The sequence below is a fragment of the Dasypus novemcinctus genome, chromosome 8 (genome assembly GCF_030445035.2).
Source record: "Dasypus novemcinctus isolate mDasNov1 chromosome 8, mDasNov1.1.hap2, whole genome shotgun sequence".
In the NCBI taxonomy this organism is placed as follows: Eukaryota; Metazoa; Chordata; class Mammalia; order Cingulata; family Dasypodidae; genus Dasypus; species Dasypus novemcinctus.
The window spans coordinates 8,018,347-8,040,097 of record NC_080680.1 but is presented as its reverse complement, the minus strand read 5'-3'; the positions used below and the strand labels follow the sequence as shown (position 1 = coordinate 8,040,097).

General features: G+C 49.7%; 1 protein-coding gene and 1 long non-coding RNA gene across 2 annotated transcripts in view; one reads left to right on the top strand and one right to left on the bottom strand.

Moving 5' to 3' along the window:
- Positions 1-2,079: 2,079 nt before the first annotated feature.
- Positions 2,080-21,751, bottom strand: part of ROR2 (receptor tyrosine kinase like orphan receptor 2) — a 272,239-nt gene continuing 252,567 nt past the window's right edge. Inside the window, exons 5-9 of the mRNA XM_058301424.2 lie at positions 16,247-16,374; positions 12,653-12,967; positions 10,753-10,998; positions 5,905-6,107; positions 2,080-4,498 (exon numbers count right to left, since the gene is read on the bottom strand). Coding sequence (XP_058157407.1) covers positions 3,053-4,498; positions 5,905-6,107; positions 10,753-10,998; positions 12,653-12,967; positions 16,247-16,374 — 2,338 coding nt within the window. The 3' untranslated portion in view covers positions 2,080-3,052. The remainder of the gene's footprint in view (positions 4,499-5,904; positions 6,108-10,752; positions 10,999-12,652; positions 12,968-16,246; positions 16,375-21,751) is intronic.
- LOC139439476 (uncharacterized) lies at positions 12,964-17,233 on the top strand. The gene is made up of 2 exons (XR_011649334.1): positions 12,964-14,928; positions 15,563-17,233. It is a non-coding gene; the product is annotated as an uncharacterized lncRNA (long non-coding RNA).

Here is a 21,751-nt window from a genome sequence, read left to right as displayed (position 1 = left end):
GCAGATGTGGCTCAAGTGGTGGAATGCCTGGTTCCCACATGGGAGGTCCTGGGTTCAGTTCCTGGTACCTCCTAAAAACCAAATAAAATACAAACAGCAAGCAAAGAAATGAAAAAACCAACTCAGAGGAGCCAATGTGGCTCAGTGGTTGAGAGCTATCTTCCCACACATGAGGCCCCAGGTTCAATCCCCGGCCCTGGTACCTCAAAAAACAAATAACAACAACAAAAAAACAACAACAAAAACAAAACTCAACCACACTTCCATGCATTATTCAATAGCTATGAAAATCCCTGTACGAGGGCAGGCATTTTATTAGGTGGATGGTCCAAGTGACATTTATCTAAATCATGTAATTTAGTTAAAATCAACTGTTCTGAAGCATCCCAACTAAGGCATTATCATCCAATTGCAGGAATTTCAAAAGCTCAATAATCTTTTAAAAAGGCATGAAGATTTTACAATTTGAATGAGTTATATTTAGCCAAAAAGCACCCAAAGCAAAACCTCCACCCCAACCACTTTCCTACAGACTTTGCAACTCTGCTGGGTCCCTCCTGCCCAACCTTGGCTGCTGCTCTCCTCCACTTCTGCGCTGCCAGCTGCTTGGAGCATCAGCGTGGGTGGGGGGTGTTGATGCTCAAAGCTGGCTGTCCTGGCTCCACTTTGGGAGAAAGCGACCACAAGGCTATTTCCCCATTTTCCATCTTGAGGTCTTAAGGGAAGTGTGTAACCATCAGGTGTGCCAAGGTAGAGAATTGCAGTTCCTCTTTCAGAGGAAGAGCCGTGAGCTCTTTTTTAATGTGCTGGCTACGCTGCGCTCGGTTCCCAGGGGCTCCTTATCAGATCACACTTCCTTCCCGAGCAGGGAAGTGTCCCTCCTGTTTTTAGGATGTACATTAAAATACTTTCTATCCATGAGCACCATTAGTCAAGGCAGTGGTGCTAGAGGAGAACAGGATAACCTAGAGGTTAGGATAACATGAAGTGCTATAAAGGAGAAGTATATCGCAATGGCAGTGGGTGAGAATCCACTCTATTTAGGGTATTTGCCATTAAAAATAGGTCTCTGCCCGAATGTTTACTCTCCCCCTTCCCTGGCCCCCAAAATCATGAAGCAAAACCAGCCATAAAACCAGTGCTACAAGCCCTCGGAATTCCACAGGCTGCACCCAGTGCCAGAGAGTGCATATTTAAATATTAAAATGCACATTTAAATATGCTTAAATGTACACGGTGGAGCCCAGGGTGAGCTCCCTTGGGAGCACCGGCGTCCTGGAGATCAAACGATCCTCTCCGTCCGTGGTTGTCCGGGCGCGGCCAGTCCCGTGACAGCCTCAGCTCAGCATCTGGGAGCTTGCTAGAAATGCATATTCTCGGTCCCACCCAGGCCTGTCAAGCCAGGACCTGGGAGCAGAGGACGGCACACTTGTTCTCCCATTAACAAGCCCCAGGTGGTTCTGACGGGGACTAAAGGACAATTGTGTGATGGGAAGCAAATCTACAGCCCAGCCCCACCTGTCCCCATCCCGTGAACACGGACTGCCTCCTGCACCGTGGGGAGCTGCTTGCAGGCTGGAGAGGCCCCTGCAGCCCCACCCCTGGCTTGGGGCTGTGTCACAGTGATCCTTCCCCACTGGGTGTGCTGGAACCGGTGGCACCTGGGAGCACTGTGGCTCAGCCAGCTGCAGTGGGCGGCGGGGGTGGGGTTGAATGTGTCCAAGTGGCCCCATGCAGATGGTGGAGACCCATCTCCCCCAGAAACCAGCCCTGCTCCGGATGTAAAACTGTCAGGGACCTTGGGACCTCAGGAAAGACACTGGTTTAAAACCAAAGAACATCCTTACATCATGTGCAGTGAATTCCCACTCTAGAGCCTAACAAGAGAGATGGAATGCAACCAATTTCTAGAATCTTTCTGCCCAGGTATATTCAAATGAAAATGGAGTTGCTGGCCCTGGAATAACCTCCCAACTCACTGAAGGGCTCAGCCCCCAACTAATCCACGCCTGAGCTACCTCCTTCACCAGCCACCTCTGCTTGCTGACAGTCCTCTAGGACCTGTGAGAGAGCCGAGCACACGTTCCGTTTCACTTTATTGGATACACCAGGCGTGGGATTTACAAACGAGCTCCTTAACATGCCATGTGCTAGTTACAGATGCTGTGCCTGTGGGCCCTTCCAAAACAGGAGTTCTGAAATGTGAAGGAACCTCACTTAGATACTGTATACAATTAAGCAAACCCAAAAATTAGATACAATTAGATGGTATCCCAAAAAGTAATGTAAACAGTTAAATTACGAAGGCATTATTTTAAGATCAAAATACTTCAATGAAAGTGGCATACAAAAACCATATAAATTACACTTAAGGTCTGTACATGATTCTTAAAAAAAAATAACAATACTGTGCTCTGTACAATACTGCTTCTTTGTAACATTCCAAATTCAAAAAACAGGTTTCCTTGAGTTCCAGAAGAGTGGGCAAAATACACATGCAGTATAATTAAAAATCATTTCACAAAAGTACAAAATTTTGTTGGTTTTTTTCCAAAGGCACTTTTTTGGTTTTTCAAGTGGGAAACTTCCATTTCGAAGCCCCTCTCTCCTCAGACCCTGGCAGGCTGGTCTGGCAAATGTTGGGCTGCGGAAGGGAGAACAGTACGGGCAGCGAGGAGAGAGAGGACGAGCTTCCTGCAGCCTGGGGGCCAAGAGGCAGGCTCCAGGGCCCTCCACACCAGGTGCCCCGGGCTGCCTGCGCAGGCCTGTTCTCACCAGGTTTCCCGCCAGCCGATCCACATGCAAATCCTTCTTTCCAGAGCGCATCCCCACCAGCCACCCGGCTAAGCCCCCGGGTCGTGGGGTCTGCTGCAGATCCTGCCTCGGAGCCCGGAGCAGCCCCTTCCACCAAAGCATCGCACAGCGTGGAAAGGGCGAGCAGCCGCGCCGCCGTGCCCCCAGCTCGCCGCGCCCGCTGCCCAGGGGCTTCCCGGCGGCGCTGAAGAGGGGCCCCGTGGCACCCAGCGGCCGGGGCTCCCCCAGCGGGCGGCGCTCAGGCCTCCGGCGGGGCCTCGGCCTCGTCGGCCTGCAGGGGGTCGCTGTCTCCCAGCAGCTCCGTCTCGGGCACCGAGCCGTCCTCCTCCTCCTCGGGCTCCTGCGCGGCGCCCGCGGCCGCGTCGTCCTGCACGGCGGGCGCGCCCTCGGGGCCCTCGGGGAGCAGGGCCGCGCGGTCGGCGGCGGACGCGTTGGAGGGCGCCGTGGTGACGTAGCCGGTGCTGGTGGAGCCGCTGCCGCTGTGGTGCGAGCCGGGCTTGGGCGCCGTCTGCGGCGGCGCCTGCGGGGGCGCCATCTGCACGGGGATCTGCACCGGGTAGAAGTTGGGCAGGTAGGCCCCGTAGGCGGGCACGGGCTGGTACCCGTTGACGGGGATGTAGAGCTGCGGCGGCGGCACCAGCGGCCGGATCTGGCCCTTGATGGGGATGAACTGGGGCTGCGGGAAGGGCTGCGCCTTGGGCTTGGGCCCCGCGTAGCGCGCGTTGCTCACGTTGCTGACCGGGCTGGTGCTGAGCGAGCTGGTCTGCGTGGTGTTGCTCGCCCCCGAGGTCTGCGCCGAGCTGCTGTAGCCGGCCAGGTTGCCCCAGGCGCGCAGCCTGCCGTGGATGTCCTTGAAGCGCGGCCGGCGGTTGGGGAACTCGTTCCAGCACTCGAGCATCAGCGCGTACACCCAGGCCGGGCAGTCGTCCGGGCAGGGCAGCACCTGCCGCGTGCGCACCATCTCCACCACGTCCTGGTTGGAGTACCCGCAGTAGGGCTGCAGGCCGTAGCTGAAGATCTCCCACAGCACCACGCCGTACGACCAGATGTCCGAGTCGATGGAGAACTTGCCGTACATGATGGCCTCGGGGGACATCCAGCGGATGGGGAGCAGCGCGTTCCCCAGCAGCTTGTAGTAGTCGGCCGAGTACACCTCGCGGAAGAGGCCCAGGTCGGAGACCTTCACCGTCAGCTTGTCGTACACCAGGACGTTGCGCGTGGCCAGGTCCTTGTGCACCACGTGGTGGCTGGACAGGTACTCCATCCCCGCCGCGATCTGGGCCACCACGTGCACGAAGTCGGGCGGCTCCAGGGCGGACTTGGCGGTGCGCTCCCCGTCCGTGCTGCCCACGTCCGAGTGCGGCGAGCGCATGACCAGGAACTCGTGCAGGTCGCCGTGCGCGCAGTAGCTGAAGATCATGCTGGCGGGCTGGTCCTTGGTCACCACGCCCAGCAGGCAGACGATGTTGGGGTGCTGCAGCCTGGCGCGCGCCGCCGCCTCGTGCTTGAACTCCTCCCGCAGCGGCGCCTCCGCCTTGTCTTTCAGCGTCTTGATGGCCACCGCCTGGGTCTGCTCCCCGGGGCTGGAGCCGAAGAGGTGGCCTTTGTAGACCTTCCCAAACCGGTCTTCCCCCAGCTCCTCCATGAACCTCACCGTGGACAAGCTGATCTCCTTGAGCTTGGCCTAGAGAGAAGACAGGCCTCGGTGAAAGATTTCAGTCACCAGGAGGAACCACAGGGGCGCTCGTTCCTGGGGGGCAAAGAGCTAGGGCTGCCGGCACCGTGATGGCCAGGCGGGCCTCCAAGCCTTGGCCCTGGAAGATGCAGCGGTGCAGCAGCTCCACCTGCGCTGCACCTGCTCCTTGACTTGTCTTAAGATCCGCTCTAATGTGGGATGCTCCATCCTGGTGGGAACCTTCGATGGGTCCCTACCATGCCACGAATTACGCCCCTTCATATGGCCGAGGCACCACTGCAGACATCACACCCACTGGTGTGTTCAGACGTGTGCGCTCACACACACTACAGCTAACCTGACCGCCCGCTGTCCCCAGCGACCCCTGTACTTTCCACTTTCCCAGCTGGCTTCGCTCCACCTTGGGTCCTCCCGCTGACCCCCCCCTCACGCCCACTGATACCTGCCCCACTGAGGTCCAGCCACCTCTGCTCAGCACAGCAAGACGCAGGCTCTATTTCTTAGGAGCCCCAACTTTTATTTGCCTTTTGTGATAACTCCATTTTATAGCTGTTCCCTAATTAGACTTGTCTCTTTTTTCTTGATTGGATTCTCAATTTGCTGTGCGCTGGGCAGAAACACTAACCAGGTGACTGGTGACCTGGTGACTCGTGGCCTAGGACATCTCCGTCCTTCTCTGGGGACTCTGTCTTCTATGCTGGTCCCAGGGACCTCTGTGTTCTCTTGGATGTCCAGCGCCCACCCACCATGGCAAATATCCGGTGACCCCCAGGCTACAGAGCTGAGTCCACTGTCTCCCTGGCCATCTTGACCCTCAAAGCCCACATGGGAATGATTTTTCCCCCCAAAGTTTGCAACGAACATAAATGCTTTTCACTGAGCTGGCTAGGCCGAGACACGTTTCCAACATATCCTATTTCAGCAAGTCCTCCCCCGCCCCAGAGCTCTCCAAGTAGGGGTAGCCCTTCCGTCATGGCCTGCCTCCCTACTTCCATTGAAGGAAAACCAACCCAACCAAGAGCTGCCTCGAAAATGGGTCCCGGTCCCAGTCCCTCAGAAATACCAAATATAACCTCAGATTTAACAGTGCAAGCCCACTTCACCCTGCGTCCTCCTATGGGTCGTCAAGGTGGCTTTTCTGTGCCCTCACCAGTGGCAGTGGTCTAGTTGGTGACTTGGGTCTCTGAATTCCAAACATTCCTGCCATTTAACATCTAAGGACACAAATACCTTGTTGTAGTTTAGAGAAGAAACTGCTAAATGAAGGGCATCTGAAAAGAAGGACATGCTGGTGTTGAGTAAATCAAGAAGCCCGATGTCACGGGGACACACAGGTCACCCGGTCAGAGGTTACCCATTAGAGGACCGCCCTGGAAACTACGGTGCTTGGAGACCTGCTTGTGCTGGTTAATGAGCGGCATTTCCATGTCTTGGCTGGGCGCTGCCATCAGCTGCCGGCGCTGTGGGGTGGACGCCGATGCCTTCTGCTTATTCCGGCACATGCAGACCAAGAAGAAAAGGCACGCAATGACCAAGGGGATCGCGATGCTTGGGACCAAGATGTAGAGGATCCCCATTTTGCTGCTGTCGCGGGGACCTGCGAACAAAGTGTTGTGACTTTTTACAAAACGTCCCCTTTTGAACTCCAGCTCTGCCAACCCTCTCCCCACTGCCAATTAAAACATTTCACTGCAGGTGGATGTGCAGATGTATTTCACAAAACAGCGAAGTTATACACTGAACCTAAACGACAGTCATCACTTGAAAACGTACATCCTGCTGTCTATGTTTTGAAACCCAACCCCAAATGCTCCCCTCTTCTTGGAAACAAACTGTAGGACATAGCTTAAAAAATCAAATGAACTCCTAAGGTCCTGATGTTAATATAAGGCACATTTACATTTCTTTCCTAATGTCTAATACCAGTGAAGTAGGTCCTCTCTCCTATTTAATTCGTATTAAACTCTCTTCAGCCAGTGACAGGCTTATGAAACATGCGTGACACCCTTGTTCTCAGAGAATGAAACTGGGTACCGGGATTGTAAATAATCATTTTCTTCATTAAACACTTTGTGGTTTTTTAAAAACGACTTGTAGAATGAAAATATATTCTCGTATGATAATACTTAACAATGCATTTCATTTAAAAGAGCACTGGTGGCCAGTGAGTTTGTGGTTCCACTGAATGATCCAACACAATATACAAATGGACGCAAGGATTCTTAAAACACAATAGTAAGATGTTCAAAAAACTAAGCCTCCCGGGTATTCCTTACTTCATTTTTCACAGTGAAAAGCAACTCTTGGTCCCCACTAGAGGAGGCACACAAGAGGTGCACATTCATTGTTGGTGACACTGAAGCAGCCCCAAGTACCCAGCAGGTGATCCCGGTAAGCAGAGTCCTGTGGTGTCTGGGATTCGGTGCTGGGCCGGCGGAGGGCTGGCCTCCGTCCAGGCTTGGCCACCAGAGTGGCCAAGAACTTCCAAGTAAGTACGTTTTAAAAGCAGACGGTTAAACCTAAGGGGGATGAGCCATCACCCTACGCTGGTGGGAAACCAGTTCTCGAAGGCCCCTTTCCCGCATCCCTAGCGAGCCACAGGGTTCCCCGTAAGCATTTTCTCTGTAACCTTGCAAATAATGACACACCCATGAGTAGAGCTCCCCCTTCCTGTCGAGGTGCCATCTGAAAGCATTAATTCAGCTCCAAAAATGAACACTCTATTGCTGCCTTAGTAAAAAATCATGTTGTTTCCAAGTCCAGCATAAGATAAAAGAAAATCAAAACTCTCCGGGGTCCACCGAGCAGGTCCCCTGGTGCAAGGGCCCCAGAAGCAGATGGGCTAAAAGTCTTGGGGACGGGGAGGACTCGGGCCCATTTGTCATTATTGCTACAGGGAGATGCCACAGCCTCAGGCCAAGATCAGAGGTGTGAGCTTCGTCCAAACATTTGGACAATCATTTATTTTTGACTGCCCTTCTGAAATCACCAACAAAACACATGCTAATTGGGGAAAATTATAATACTACAGGTATCTGGGCTTTAGAAAGTGAATATTGCGAATAATCCTTTCCACCAACAGGTATAAAGCTGGTAAAAGGGTGGTGCTCACCTAAATTTTTATGTCCATTTTAGGTTGAACCAGATGAAATTACTGATATTCAACCATTTTGAAATATAGAAACTGTGGTATTTTGAGACTAAATGTACCCCCAGAAAATCATGTTCTTGAAACTGGTCTATTGCTGTGGGTGTGGATGGGACCTTTTGACTAGGTTACTACAGTGAGGCACTCTTACTGGAGTCCTTTATAAATGGGATGGCCAGGTCAAGAGGGGGCTCAGAGACGTACCAGAGCTCAGAGAGGAATTCCCAGAAGCTGGGAGAAGCAGAGAGAAAAAGCACAAGAGCAAGGAGCTGAAATCAACAGAACCCAGAGACAAGGGAGAGACCCGCAGACGCCTGCATGTGCCTGTCTTTGGGGAGGAAGCCTCACCTGGTGATGCCTTCATCTGGACACTTGCATGGCCTCAGAACTGTACGTTTACAACCCAATAAATCCCCACTGTAAAAGCCAACCCACTCCTAGTAGAGTACCTTGGCAGCCTTGAGCAAAATGAAACAGAAGCCTCTTCATATGGTTCAATCTAATACACATCTTAGACATACGTATTTTTAAATAGCACCATATCACCCATAGTTTCCTCTTTCTGGTTTGTGGCTGAGTGAATGGAATGTCTGTACCACCTTTCATGTTAGAGCAGATAGATCCATGCATTGTTTTTAATAGTTGCATAATATTCCACTGTATGGCCGCACTTCATTTATCCTATCCGACCGCCTAATGATAAGCAATTAGTCTGTTTCTTATTTAGCTAATATAAATGATTCTGCTATGAATATCCTTGTATTTTTGCCCCATAAGTGGAAATATTTCTGTAAGCTAAGGTTCCTAGAATTGCTGGGTCAAAGAACATAAATTTCTTAATTGGTTAATTTTATTTTTAATTATAAAAGTAACACCTGCCCATTTGTGAACACACCTTCTATTTTAAAGTTCTGAAACAGCTAAACACCTGGTGTCTTTCCAAACTTCTAAAAAATATGGGTGTCCACATGTGTGTGTGCACACACATATTGTTCTTTTTTTTTTCATTTTATCAAAAAGTCAGACATAACACTGCTCCTGCCCTATAATTTGTACTCTTTTTTTTTGCTTAATGGGACAAGGTAGGCATCTTTCATTGTGGGTTTAACTCTTCTACAGCTGTGGTATTTCAAACCACGAAGTGCTGACTCAAAAGTGGCACTTACTTTGGAACTGCCAAAGTACACTTCAGGAAGTAATCCCTGCTGGATTTTACTCCAGCCACAGCAGAGTAGGGACATGCTACGGTCTTTCGTGTAACACTGCTGGGATGAGGTGAACAGTGAGCTTAGATTTGATTCTGATTAATTTCTCTTCATTAGTTATTTCATGTCACTTTCCACCAACTTACTGCCACCTGGTTCAAAAATATAAGACTTGCTTAAGAAGTGCCCAACCTCAGTTCTCCAAGGCAATTTCTGGTGAAACAGAAATTACTGAAATACAGAGATAATAATTTTTCAAACTTTCAGCCATTAACTAGACTGTATTCTCTTGATAGTTTTATCAGAGAAACATTCAGGGAATATCATTAAGATATTTGAATTCTATTTTCTCCTGACTCTACCAGGTCTATGGTGTGAAAGCTTTGGAGCATGGAAAACTCCAAAGTTGGAGTGGTTGGAGACAAGGAGTGGAGAGCAAGGGTGGTTTGCTCCCAACTACAGATGAGAGCTAAGGAGCTGATTGTAATGGGGAACATTTTCTCTAATATTGTGAAAAGTGTATGCTATAATATTGGTGGAAAAACACAATACTCAGTTGAATATCCCAGGACCACACACAGGAAAGGGCTGACGAGAATCCCAAAATGCAAACAGTGGTCACCACCGCTGGTTGATTTGTACATCATTCTTTAGGCGTTTCTATATTTCAAAATGTCCTATAATGAACATGTTACTTTCCTAAGCAGTGACAGCTTTATTTCAAGGGATGGTGATGGTTGTGATGGTTGTAATGGTTGTAGTTGTGGTGGTTGTTAGGGTAGTGGTTGTGGTGGTGGCTGTGATGGTGGTGGTTGTTATGGTGGTGGCTGTGATGGTTGTAGTGATGGTGGTGGTTGGTGGTTGTGATGCTGGTGGCTGTGATGGTGGTGGTTGTGATGGTGGAGGTTGTGATGGCGGTGATGGTGGTTGTGATGGCAGTGGTGATGGTGGTTGTGATGCTGGTGGCTGTAAGGATGGTGGTTTTGGTTGTAGTTATGGTGGTGGCTGTGATGGTGGAGGTTGTGATGATGGTGGTGATGACGGTAGTGGTGATGGTTATAGTTGTGATGGCAGTAGTGATGGTACTGATGGTGGTGGTTGTGATGGTGGTTGTGATGGCAGTGGTGATGGTGGAGGTTGTGATGCTGGTGGCTGTAAGGATGGTGGTTTTGGTTGTAGTTATGGTGACAGCTGTGACGGTGGTGGTGATGGTGGTGGTGATGGTGATGGCTGTGATGGTGGTGGTGATGGTGGTGATGATGGTGGTGGTGGTGGTGATGGCAGTGGTGATGGTGGTGGTTATGATGCTGGTGGCTGTAAGGATGGTGGTTTTGGTTGTAGTTATGGTGATGGCTGTGATGGTGGTGGTGATGGTGGTGGCTGTGATGGTGGAGGTTGTGATGGTGGTGGTGATGGTTATAGTTGTGATGGTGGTGGTTGTGATGCTGGTGGTTTTGGTTGCAGTTATGGTGATGGCTGTGATGGTGATGGTGATGGTGGTGGCTGTGATGGTGGAGGTTGTGATGGTGGTGGTTGTGATGCTGGTGGCTGTAAGGATGGTGGTTTTGGTTGTAGTTATGGTGGTGGCTGTGATGGTGGAGGTTGTGATGGTGGTGGTGATGGTTATAGTTGTGATGGTGGTGGTTGTGATGCTGGTGGCTGTAAGGATGGTGGTTTTGGTTGTAGTTGTTATTGTGATGGCTCTGATGGTAGTGGTGATGGTTGTAGTTGTGATGGTGGGGTATTACTATCCCCAACCCACCGAGGAGAAGGTGGCAGTGGAGGGGTGCACCCCCCACCCACCAGCCTCTAGGTCTCAGGCTAGGGCAGAATGTTGCACTGAACAGTCATTTGGTCAACACTAAAAAAAATAAAGAGAGAATACATACTACAAGAGGGTACGTCACAGAGTTCCATGCGTACGTTTTTATTCTGGGTAAAGCACCAGGGCCCTTCCATCTGGCCTCCAGGGTTCCGGCAGTAGGCATGCCCCCCGCCGAGCTCGGGGAAGTCCGCACTGGACAGGTGGTGGCCGTGGGGGTGCTGCAGGGCCCATGCCTGGCACTGGTGCCCCGACTTGGTGGTGCTCACCGTCCCTCGGTAGTCCACACCTGAGCCGTTGTAGCACTGCTGATCTGCGGGGGGAAGATGTGTTAGGAGCTCCAGAAATGGAGGGGAAATTGCCCTCACGCAGGTGGGTACAGAGCTCACCCTTCTTCAATGATTTCAGAAAGGAACCCAAACCACTTTGCCTACATGCACCTGAGCTGGAATTTCCAACAGACTATAGCCTTTTACATAAATTCCCAGAAAAGCAGCATTAAAAACAAAGCCCCCAATCCACCCATTAAACTTAGGCGGCACCAGGAACATATGCGGGAAGGAAACCTATCTGAAGTTATGCCATGGTCCCCAAACCACCTCTGCGACCCACCAGGCACCCACATCCTACCAGCCCAGAACAAGTGGCGTCAATCCCAAACGCAGGCTCGCGTGCCTGGGAAGGGCAGACTCCCCGGCCCGGCCTTGTAACCTCAGGTGCCCCGTCGCTACCCAGTGAGGAGCTCGGCCCAGCCACAAGCGGGTGGGAGCAGGCAGGTCCACTCATCCCACTGCAGAGACCCAGAACTTGCTCTGACACGCTGGGGACATGCATGTGTTAAACAAAGGTTTATGTAGCATTTTACCATGAGTTGGACGCTGTTCTAAGAACCTTCTAAAAATTAACTCATTTAATCTTTGTTTTGGTTCCACAAGGTTTAACACTATAATTATACCCAGTTAATACAAGGATGCAGGAATTAAAGCAACCTGCCCAAAGTCACAGCAGGTAAATGCCGGAGCCAGGACGGTGGCTGGGTCACTTTGACCCACCTGCCAGGCCACCCTCCCTCTTGGCGGCCAAGGGGGTGGTCAGGGAACCCACAGTCCTTGCCAGAGAAGCTCACCGCAGCCCAGAGCCTCAGAGCAGGTATGTCAGCAGCTGGCCCTGGGTGGCTTGGGCGAGGGAGGCGTGTCTTCTCTGGGGACCCCCCCCCCCCCGGGACTCCCCTCCCCACCCCAGCCCTCGTGGGGTTTCACAGTCCCAATGTATTCAGACTTCAGCAGAAGCGCCTTTCCCTGCTGGGACCCCCCCCTCCTGGGGATCACAGCACAGTGCTCACTAGACTTCTGTGTGCAGGGGTCGTTCTGGGGGGGGAACGCCCTTCCGTCCTTGCAGAACCCCAACAGGCCACAGCCGGGCTCTGGGCTCAGAAGAATTTAGTATGCCCTGCTCCTGGCACCCCTTGGGTCCCATTTTGCTGGGACCCGGGGAAAGGTGCCTTGAGGCAGGGGGGGCGCCAGCCTGGAGTTCCTGGGTAATTACGTGGGGCTGAGTTAGGGGTCGTTCCCAGGGTTTCTCAAACCCAGCCAAGGCTAAGAATCAGCCAGGGTCGGGCCTCTGCCCTGGACTCGCTGGGGAGGTCTGCGGGCTTTGCCAAGTGCAGGACCTGGACGCCCACCCTGCCCCTTCTCACGGTCCTGGCAGACCTCTGCAGCAGGAATGATGATTCCCATTTTCAGAAAATCTGAGGTTCAAGGAGGACCCGTTTCAAAAACAGGCAGGGGGCCAGGCAGGGGGCCAGGCTGGGGCGTGGCCCTGGGGCCAAGGACTCCCAACTCGCCTGCTCTCACACCCCACTGGACACGCCGTCGGGATGGGGGCCCTGGGCTTTGGAGTCCGGGGTAACCGCCCCCTTTCCATGTGGACAGAACGGGCCCCCTGTCCCCGGGCATGCCCGCACTCACAGCGGCCGAGCCTCTCGGCGGGGATGCCGATGCGCATGCAGGTGGCGGCCGCGGGGCTGTCGGGCAGCGGCAGCGCCTCGCACTTGGGCAGCTGCAGCTGCATGAGGATGAGCGGGTTGGAGCGCGCGATGGTGTACTCCTGGCGGCACAGGTCGCTCTCCAGCACCTCGCACTCGTCGCGGCACAGCTCGCGGGGCTTGGGCGCCCGGGCGCGCTCGTCGCACAGCGGGAACACGAAGTGGCAGAAGGACGGGATGGCGAACTGCGAGCACTGGTCCGACAGGTGCGTGGAGGTACCGATCATGGTGAAGGCCGCTGGGGGGAAGGCGGGCGCCGCGTGAGGCCGGCCCCGCGCCCTCCGCGCCCGGCGCCGGCCTGCGGCTCCGGGGTGGCCCCGGCTGCCCTGGCCTGCCCCACCTTGACAGCTCTCGACAGCTTACAAACCTCCCCAGTGGGAACGACGCTGAGAGGCAGGCCCGGCTCAAGACCCGGACAGCTAGTGCTCCTCCCACGAGCCGACGCGGCACACTGCGCGCCCTGCGCCAGGTGGCACGGGGCGCTCGGCCTCGAGGAGGTCCTCAGGAGGGCTGAGGAAGGGAACTGCACGAGGACGGGGCTCCGCGTCTTTCCAGAGAGCCAAGGGCACAGGCGGGCTGAGGGGCGCTCTCCTGGCAGCAGCGGGGAGCGGAGAGCAAGTGCGCAGGGAGGGACCGCCGGCTCGTGGAAGGCAGCCGGACGGGCGAGTCAAATGACCACAGGGGACGCTGGGCAAAATGGGCGAGGGCTGTTGGGGAGCCAGACCCCGGTGGGTGGGAGAGGCCACAGCGGGGAGAGCAGGGGCACACGTCTCGAGCTCGGCGATAAAAGGGGGACAAAAAAACTGGGGGTTAGCCAAGAGATGGCCTGGAGCCAAAGTCTGACTATAGGCGTGAGAAACTGCGGGTGCTGGGGCGTGATGCGGGAGAGCCAGGCGAGGGCGAACCTGGTGCGGGAGGAGGAGCTGGGGGGCTCCGGGAGGAGAGCCGAGACCCCGCGGGTCTCCCCCTCCAGGCAGCAAAGACGGGGGGCCCGCAGTCCCGCCCCCGCCAGAGCCCCGGCCCGCGTCGCCCCTCCTGACCGGAGGAGAGCGGGGTGGAAGCCCCTGATCTCCGACAGCGGAGGCTGGAACTCAGCCGCCGGCAGCTCCGGGCGACGAGGCGCAGCGGCCCGCAGGCGGCGCTGCTGGCCCGGAGGCGGCGCAGGCCTCGGCTTCGCAGGGGCAGGTGCGCGGCCCAGGCCGGCCCGGCTCGCCAGCGGCTGCGGGAGCGCCCGCCTGCGCCTCGGGCGGGAGGGCCTGTCCGCGAGCGGCGGGCGGGGGCTCTTGGTAACCCACGGCTGACCTTCCCCGGCCTTCTTCTCCTCCTCCCCTCGAAATGCATCCACGGAGGGCTTCCTTCTGGAAGCAGAATTCTGGGCCCCAGGCGGATCAAACGACCCGTTTCTTCACTTTAATTCACGCCCTGAAAAGCCGAGGTTTTCTCCGGGCCTTTCCCATGGGAAGGCTTACGGGCTGCCAGGAGGCCCGGGACATGGATTTTTAGCGAGCAAGCGGCTCTCCTTCTCCAAACCGGACAACGGTCACGGGCGCGGCATTCCTTACGAGGCCTGACCACAGAGAAGCCGCTCGAGAGCAACTTCAAATTCATTTTTCCAAAAAGCCAAGAATCTAGAGAATCCTCGCTCTAGCTTTTTATTCAAAAACCGTTATGAAACGAGGCTGCTTGGATGCCTGAGCTGTTTGAGACTTTTAACAACTTCCTGAAAAAAAATGATTGAGGGACAATCTTGTGCCTTGAATCGGTGTTTGCAAATCAACGAGATGTAAAATTAATTGAGGTTGCTGCAACTGGCATTTTGTGACACAGAATAGAAGATATTTGAGTTCATGGTATCAAAGGGCTGCAAGTAGTTTTGTTCTTTAATGAAACAGAACTGGAGAGAAAAACCCAAGTGCACTGCTTTGTTTTTTTTGGGGGGGGGAGTGGGGAATTGGGGGCCTTGTATGTGGGAAGCTGGCACTCCCCCACTGAGCCACATCAGTCTCCCTGAGTCACCCTTTTTGTCTTGTTTGCTGTTTGTTTTTTGTTTTTGTATTTTCTGGAGGCGCCAGGAACTGAACCCAGGACCTCCCATGTGGGAGGTGGGAGCTCAACCACATGAGCCATATCTGCTGCCCTGCATTGCTTTTAATAAGGATGAGTGCTGTTTCACATAACCTTCGTTTCAGTTTTATGAAGGTAAGTATGTGTATACTAAATCACAAAGGGAAGTATAATTTTTACTGCATGTTGTGGTCTAAAAATTTGAAAAGTTCTGCTTTGAATGGCATGATACAAAGCTTTTCCAGTAGGAGCCCCCCAGGTGCCTCAAAGTTCCATTACTGCCCTTTCGTTTCTCACCAGACGCCTGGCCCTCTGACCGCCGGGGGCTCTGTACCAGACCAGCATAGGCCAGGCAGCCCCTCCCATGGCCAGTGACCTTGGACCACCTACCCTGACAATGGAAGGCAAGGGCAGGCGTCAGCCCAAATTTCAACAAGAATTTCCACTGACATCCATGGGCGTTTCTAGCCCAGATATCTCTGTTCTTACCCACCTACCCCCTTCCACTGCTACCAGAATCTCTCAGGTGTCCTGAGCATCAGAATTTTTTGTAAGATCATCAGGTGCTTCTAACGTGCAGCCAGGTTCAAAACTACCATGTGGCTAATCCAATTAAACTGAGGTTCACCCGGCAGCTTCACAATTTTTTTTCTTGTTCCTTATGGGGTCTGGAGAGGAAAACCTGTGTCTGTGGAGAAAGTAGGGTGGTAGAGGCAGAAGAGAAGTGCTCCCTGGCCTCTGGTCTAATTTTGTTTCCTTGTCTCTCGAGGGCTCCCTCTAAGGAGATCAGGTCCTTTGCGCAGCTCGGCACTGAGGGCTAACAACCGATAGAGAGCTCAGGCTCCGGAGCCCCAGGTGGAGCACCTTCGTTTCCTAAGTGACCTGCTGCATTTCTCAGACTTGGTGAACCAGACACTTGTTCCCTGGAAAACTGAGGAGCGCCACGGCCTGTGGCTTACACTGCAGACCTCCCCACCTGCAAGAACCCAGAAACTTCTGCCCCTGGATGGCAGAAACCAGGCCAGGGCTCCTTTAGGGTTTATGTGGGGAAATGATGGATAAAGGAGAAGTCGGTCTCAGGAAATGCTGAAGGCACTGGGCTGCCAGCGTGGGGGTAGCTGGCCCGCGGAGAGGAGGTCCGCTGTGCAGGGAGGGGCAGCAATATGCTTTAGATTTGCATGGTTTGGCCAAATCAGCCATGGGAACTTATATTCTAAGCAACCTGCACTTACTAAGTTAAACACGCACATGAGGGACATTTTAGGGTGAAGTATTTTAGCAATTGCAACTGCTTCTTCATAGAAGTTTCTCATTTGCTAGGACAGGGGCTCACTGTCCATGCCAGAGGACAACAAGCCTGCTCTGTGATGAAATGCACAAGCTGCTGTTGGCTGCACGGTGAGAGGCAGCTGAGTGCATGGTCTGGTTTCCCGACCAAGCTTTCAGCTCCTACCTGTGATTCGGTTTTCAATCTCCCCCTGCATCTGCAGCGAGTCCACGTAAATGGTCCGGTTCCCGATGAAGCGTGCACAGGCGATTCCCCGGTAGGGCTGGCAGAACCCGTCCTCGTGAGAGTCGTCTCTGGTGAAAACACACAGGCAGCTTGTAAGCATACTGGCAGGGGCTCAAAATATCCCTGCTGTTTTTTCTTTTTAATCCAGCATCTTATGATCCAGTAGTGGCATGCCTTGGAATTTACCAAAATAAGCGGAAAACTGATGCCAACACAAAATCCTGCCTGTGGAGGTTTATAGCAGCTTTAGTTATAATTGCAAAAAACTGCAGGCAACCCAAGACATCCTTCCACAAGTGAACGGATAAGCCAACTGTGGTATACCCATGCGATGGGATACCGTTCAGCCATAAAAATAAATGTGCTGTCAAGCCATGAAAAGGCATGGAGGAACCTGAAATGCAAATTGCTAAGTGAAAGAAGCCAGTCTGAAAAGGCTACACATGCTCTGATTCTGATGATGTGACATCCTGGAAAAGGAGAACTATACAGAGAGCAAAATGATCAGTGATTGCCAGAGACGCACAGGAGGAGGAGAGGGATGACTAGGTGGAGCACGGGAAGTTTTTAGGGCAGTGACACACAGGAGGAGAGGGATGACTAGGTGGAGCACGGGAGGTTTTTAGGGCAGGGAAGCTCTTCTGTCTGATACTGTAAGGGCAGACACATGCCACAATGCAGTTGTCAAAATGCACGGAACTTTACAACACAAAAAGGGAACCCTAATGTGAACTGTGGGCTTCAGGTACTAATAAGGTATCGATATTGCTTCATCAATTGTAATAAATGTACCACATCAATGTGAGATGTGAGATGTTAAACTCTGGAATGGAGGGGGCAGTATATGGGAACTCTGTGTACATCCTGTAACACTCTTTCTGTAAACCTAAAACTCATCTAAAAAGTAAAGTCTATTAATTTTAAAAACATAGCATCCTTTAAGGTGATTATGGAACAAAGGGAGGGGGGTTCATTGAGGGCAAATGATGGATTATAAACGTTAAATGTACGCATGGGTAGAAACCTGTGTGTTTATATAGATACATACATGCAGCATGTTAAACTTTAAACCTGCTTTCTCTTTCCCTTAAATTATACCAGAGAATACACTGTGGAACACTGCTGCAAACTTCTCGCTTGCCAACAAAGCTTTTATGAAAACGATGATAATCTAGAAGTGGCATCCCACCATTAAGTCAGAGGACAGGTATTTTTGGAAGCAATGCACAGATATATTTTCTACTGTATTCCTGGGCAATGGAGGTGTTTTCCCAAAAGTCCAGCCTTCAAAGAGTTTGCTAGACAAGTGAGTAACATACAACAGAGATGTGATCTGGTAATTGCTGGGTAGGCAGCACAGATAACGTATAATAAATAAAGAATGATAGGGAAAAGCAAGACTCAGAAAAGCAAGCTGCTTTCCCTCTTGCCCTCGGCAGTCAAACATGTCCAGTTCCTGCAAAGGAGCAGTCTGAATTGTAGTGAATCAGCACAGGATCTTACCCCAGTTGGCGCTCGTGCCAAATTCTTTTCTGTAGAACCTGTTAGTCTTGCCTTCCTTTGATGAAATCCTTCACTGCGAGTCCATAGGTATATTTTAAAGTGAGCTCATGAACAAGGAGGGGAGAGAAATAACTACAATGCTGAGTAAGAAAAGCAACAGGAAAGGAGTAGGACATTCAGATGTAGCACGAGGGAACCGAGAGACAGTGCTCCTTCACAAGGGGCTGAGGAGATGGTGGGCATGAAGGGCAACCTTCCCCCCAGGGGGCACATGCTGAAATAGAAATTAGTTTGAAGAAACGCTTGCATAAATTCACGGTATAAACAATGAATGAGCTTTCAAGGAAATCAGGGCTCTTTTGAGCTTGAAAGATTAACAGTATCAAAATTCAGATGTTGCATATTCTGTATGGAAGTTAACACTTCTTCCTGAAAAGACTTTTGTTGCTAAAAAGTAGTAAAGCCCTTTCTGTTGTTCTTATTATGAGAGAATCTGCCTGTAACAAATGGGCCACCTGCTTGAGTGAAGCAGGGGAAGAGCTAAATCTTTCATTCAGTGGGAGGCAGAGCATGACAACTAAGAGCAAACTGAACTTAGCCACTTAAACAGAGCATAAAGCTAAAATTCCATGACCTTAAGGTGATGTGACAGTAATTTAATGGCCTGCTAGAACAAAACTCAACACTCTTCAGGGGAAGATGAAATCTAGAGTAGAGTAAACAGTGTCCAATATACAATAAAAAATTGCTAGACACATGCAGAAACAGGAAAGAAACCGAAAAATGATTCAGATGTTAGACTTGGCAGACCAAGATGTTAAATGATTGTTAACACTGCTATAAACAACCCACGGAAGAAGGTATAATGAAGATGGGGGAGCTTTGTGAGGGATATGGAAACTCTAAAAGAAGAAACCCTGGAACAGAAACATACAGTATCTACAACAAAATATTCACTGAATGATATTAGCAATAGAGTGGATAAAACAGAAGAAGGCACCTGTGAACTAGAAGACAAGTCATAAGAAATCTTCTAAACTGAAGAGGGAAAAGATTTACAAAAAATAAACAGAGCCTCAGTACCTGTAAGAAAGCACAAGAGGTCTAACCTATGTGCAATCAAGATCCGAGGAGAAGAGAGAGGCAAGGAATCAGAAAAAATGTTTGAAGAAATAATAGCCAAAATGTTTCCAGATTTGCTCAAAATCAATGAAACTTAAACAGGATAATTACAAAGGAAACCACACCTACACACATCACAGTCAAGCTGCTGAAAACCAAAGATAAACAGAAAATCCTAAAAGCAGTCAGAGGAAATAAAGGATGCCTTACAAATAAGGGGAAACTTGATTTTAAAAAATCTGACTTTCCAGCACAAATGGTGCAAAATAGAAGTCAAGGGAATGACAGCTTTAATGTGCTAACAGAAAAGATGTGAGCTGTCAAACCCAGAATTTCATGTTCAGTGAAAATAACTTTCCAACAAAAGGGCTAATTAATCAAGAAGACATAAATAGGAATGCATCTAATGTCAAAGCTTCAAAATACACAAACAAAAATGGATAGAATTAAAGGAAGAAAGGGAGATCCACACTTACAGGTGGAAATTTTAACACCTACCCCTTAGCAATTTATATAATGAGTCAAAAAAATTATTAGACACAGAATTGCTGAAAAACACTAACCACCATCTTGACCTAAGGACATCTATAGAACAATAATACCCAACAAGAGCAGGCTATACCTTCTTTTCAAGTGCACATCATACATTTTCTCAGGCAGACAACAGGCTGGGCCATAAAATAACCCACAATACATTTAAAAGGATTGAAACCATAAATCTTTGACCATGGGGTATTAAATTAGAAATCAACAACAAAAAGATATCTAGAAACTCCACAAATACTTGGAAATTAAACAGCACAATTCTAACAAACCCATGGGCAAAGAAGAACAAACAAGGAAAATAAGATAATGTTTTGAACTGAATTTGAAAATATGACAACAGGATATGTAGGGAAATTTATAGCTTAAACTGGATAAGGTCTTACCTTAAAAAGTTAGAAAAAGAAGGGCAAATTAAACTTGAAATAATTAGAAAAAAAATTCTAAAGAGCAGAAATAAAAAAAACAGAAAACAAACAACAGAAAAGCCAACAAAGTGAAAGTTGGAAAATTAATAAATTTTTAACCCCCTAGGAAAATGGATCAAGACAGAAAATACACATTACCAATATCAGGAACGCAAGAGAGGATATCGCCAAAGACCCCAGAGATGTTAAAAGATAATAAGAACTATTACAAGTAAATATGGAACCATAAATCCAGCTAATTAGAAAACATCACAATTTATCATGAAAAACACAATTCATCAAAAGGGGTACAAATAGATATATAATCACATAGGTCTAAATCTCTTAAGGAAGTTTAAGTTGTAATAAAAACCTCCTAATTAAAAGGCTAGGTACAGATAATAGAAACTGGTGAATTCTGCCAAATGTTTAGGGAAGAATTTTATACAAACTCCTCCAGAAAAGAAAGGAGTAGGAGATTCATTCTAATTCATTTTCTAAGGTTGGAATAACCTGATGAAAATAATGGACAAGGATACCACACAAGAAAGTTAAAGAGTGTTATGTGTCTTGGTCATAGAAGCAAGATGCTCCAAAAATATCAACAAGCTGAGTCTGGCAAAATAAAACATAATGGTCTGAGTGGGGTCGATGTCCGGAATACAAAGACACTTCAACATTTCAAAAACCAAATCACTGAAAACACAGGAACAAAGAAAGAATCCATATAATGATCTCACTCGATACAGAAAAAGCAGTTGACGAAAGCCAACATTTGTTCATTATGAAAACACTCAGCGAAAGAGAAGAGAACTTTCTCAAACTAATGAAGTGTGTCTACGAGAGGCCTACAATGAATAGCATACGTAATGGTGAAATAAGGAATGCTTTCCTCCTAAAAGTGGAAATAAGACAAAGATGTCTTCTCTTCCCACTTCATTCAACAGTACTGTGGAAATTTTAACCATTACAATAAAGCAAGAGAGAAAAAAATCAATAAAAGGCATACAGATTGGAAAGAAAAAACCAAACTCTATTCACAGATTGTTGACCTAGAAAATCATAAAGAATATATTTTAAAACTATGAGAACAAATGCGAATTTAGCAAGGTCACGGGTATATTAAAATCAATCATATCTCTATGTGAGAGCAACAATTAGTAGAGAAATTTTAAAAATAATACTATTTATAATAACATTAAAAATGCATCTGGTATTTGGTTATGAATTTAACAAAAGAAGCATGAGACTTCCACACTTAAAACTTCAAAATATTGCAGAGAGAAAAAAGAAAAGCAAAATAGTGGAAATATATACCATGTCCATTGAATTAGAATACTTGATATTTTTAAGATGCTAGTTCTGCACAAAGTGATCTATATGTTCAATACTATCCCATCAAATTCCTAGCAGGGTGTTTCCACAGATCACTTTTTTTTTTTTTAAAGATTTATCTTTATTTACTCCCCCCTGCTGCCTGTGCTTGTTGTCTGCTCTCTGTGTCCATTCTCTGTGTGCTCGTCTGTGTCTGCTTGTCTTCTCTTCTCATCTTCTATTTAGGAGGCACTGGGAACCGATCCCGGGACCTTCCGACATGCGAGAGAGGCGCTCAATCACTTGAGCCACCCTAGCTTCCCTGCTTTGTCCTGTCTCTCCTCTGTCTCTTTTTTGCTGCGTCATCTCGTTGTGTCAGCTCTCCGCATGGGCCAGCTCCCTGAGCAGGCCAGCTCGCTTTCACCAGGAGGCCCCAGGATCTGCCCCGGGGCCGCTCCATAAGGTAGATGGGAGCCTAATCTCTTAAGCCACATCCTCTTCCCTCCACAGATTACTTTTAATTACAAGAGGGATAATAACAACCACATAATGAGAA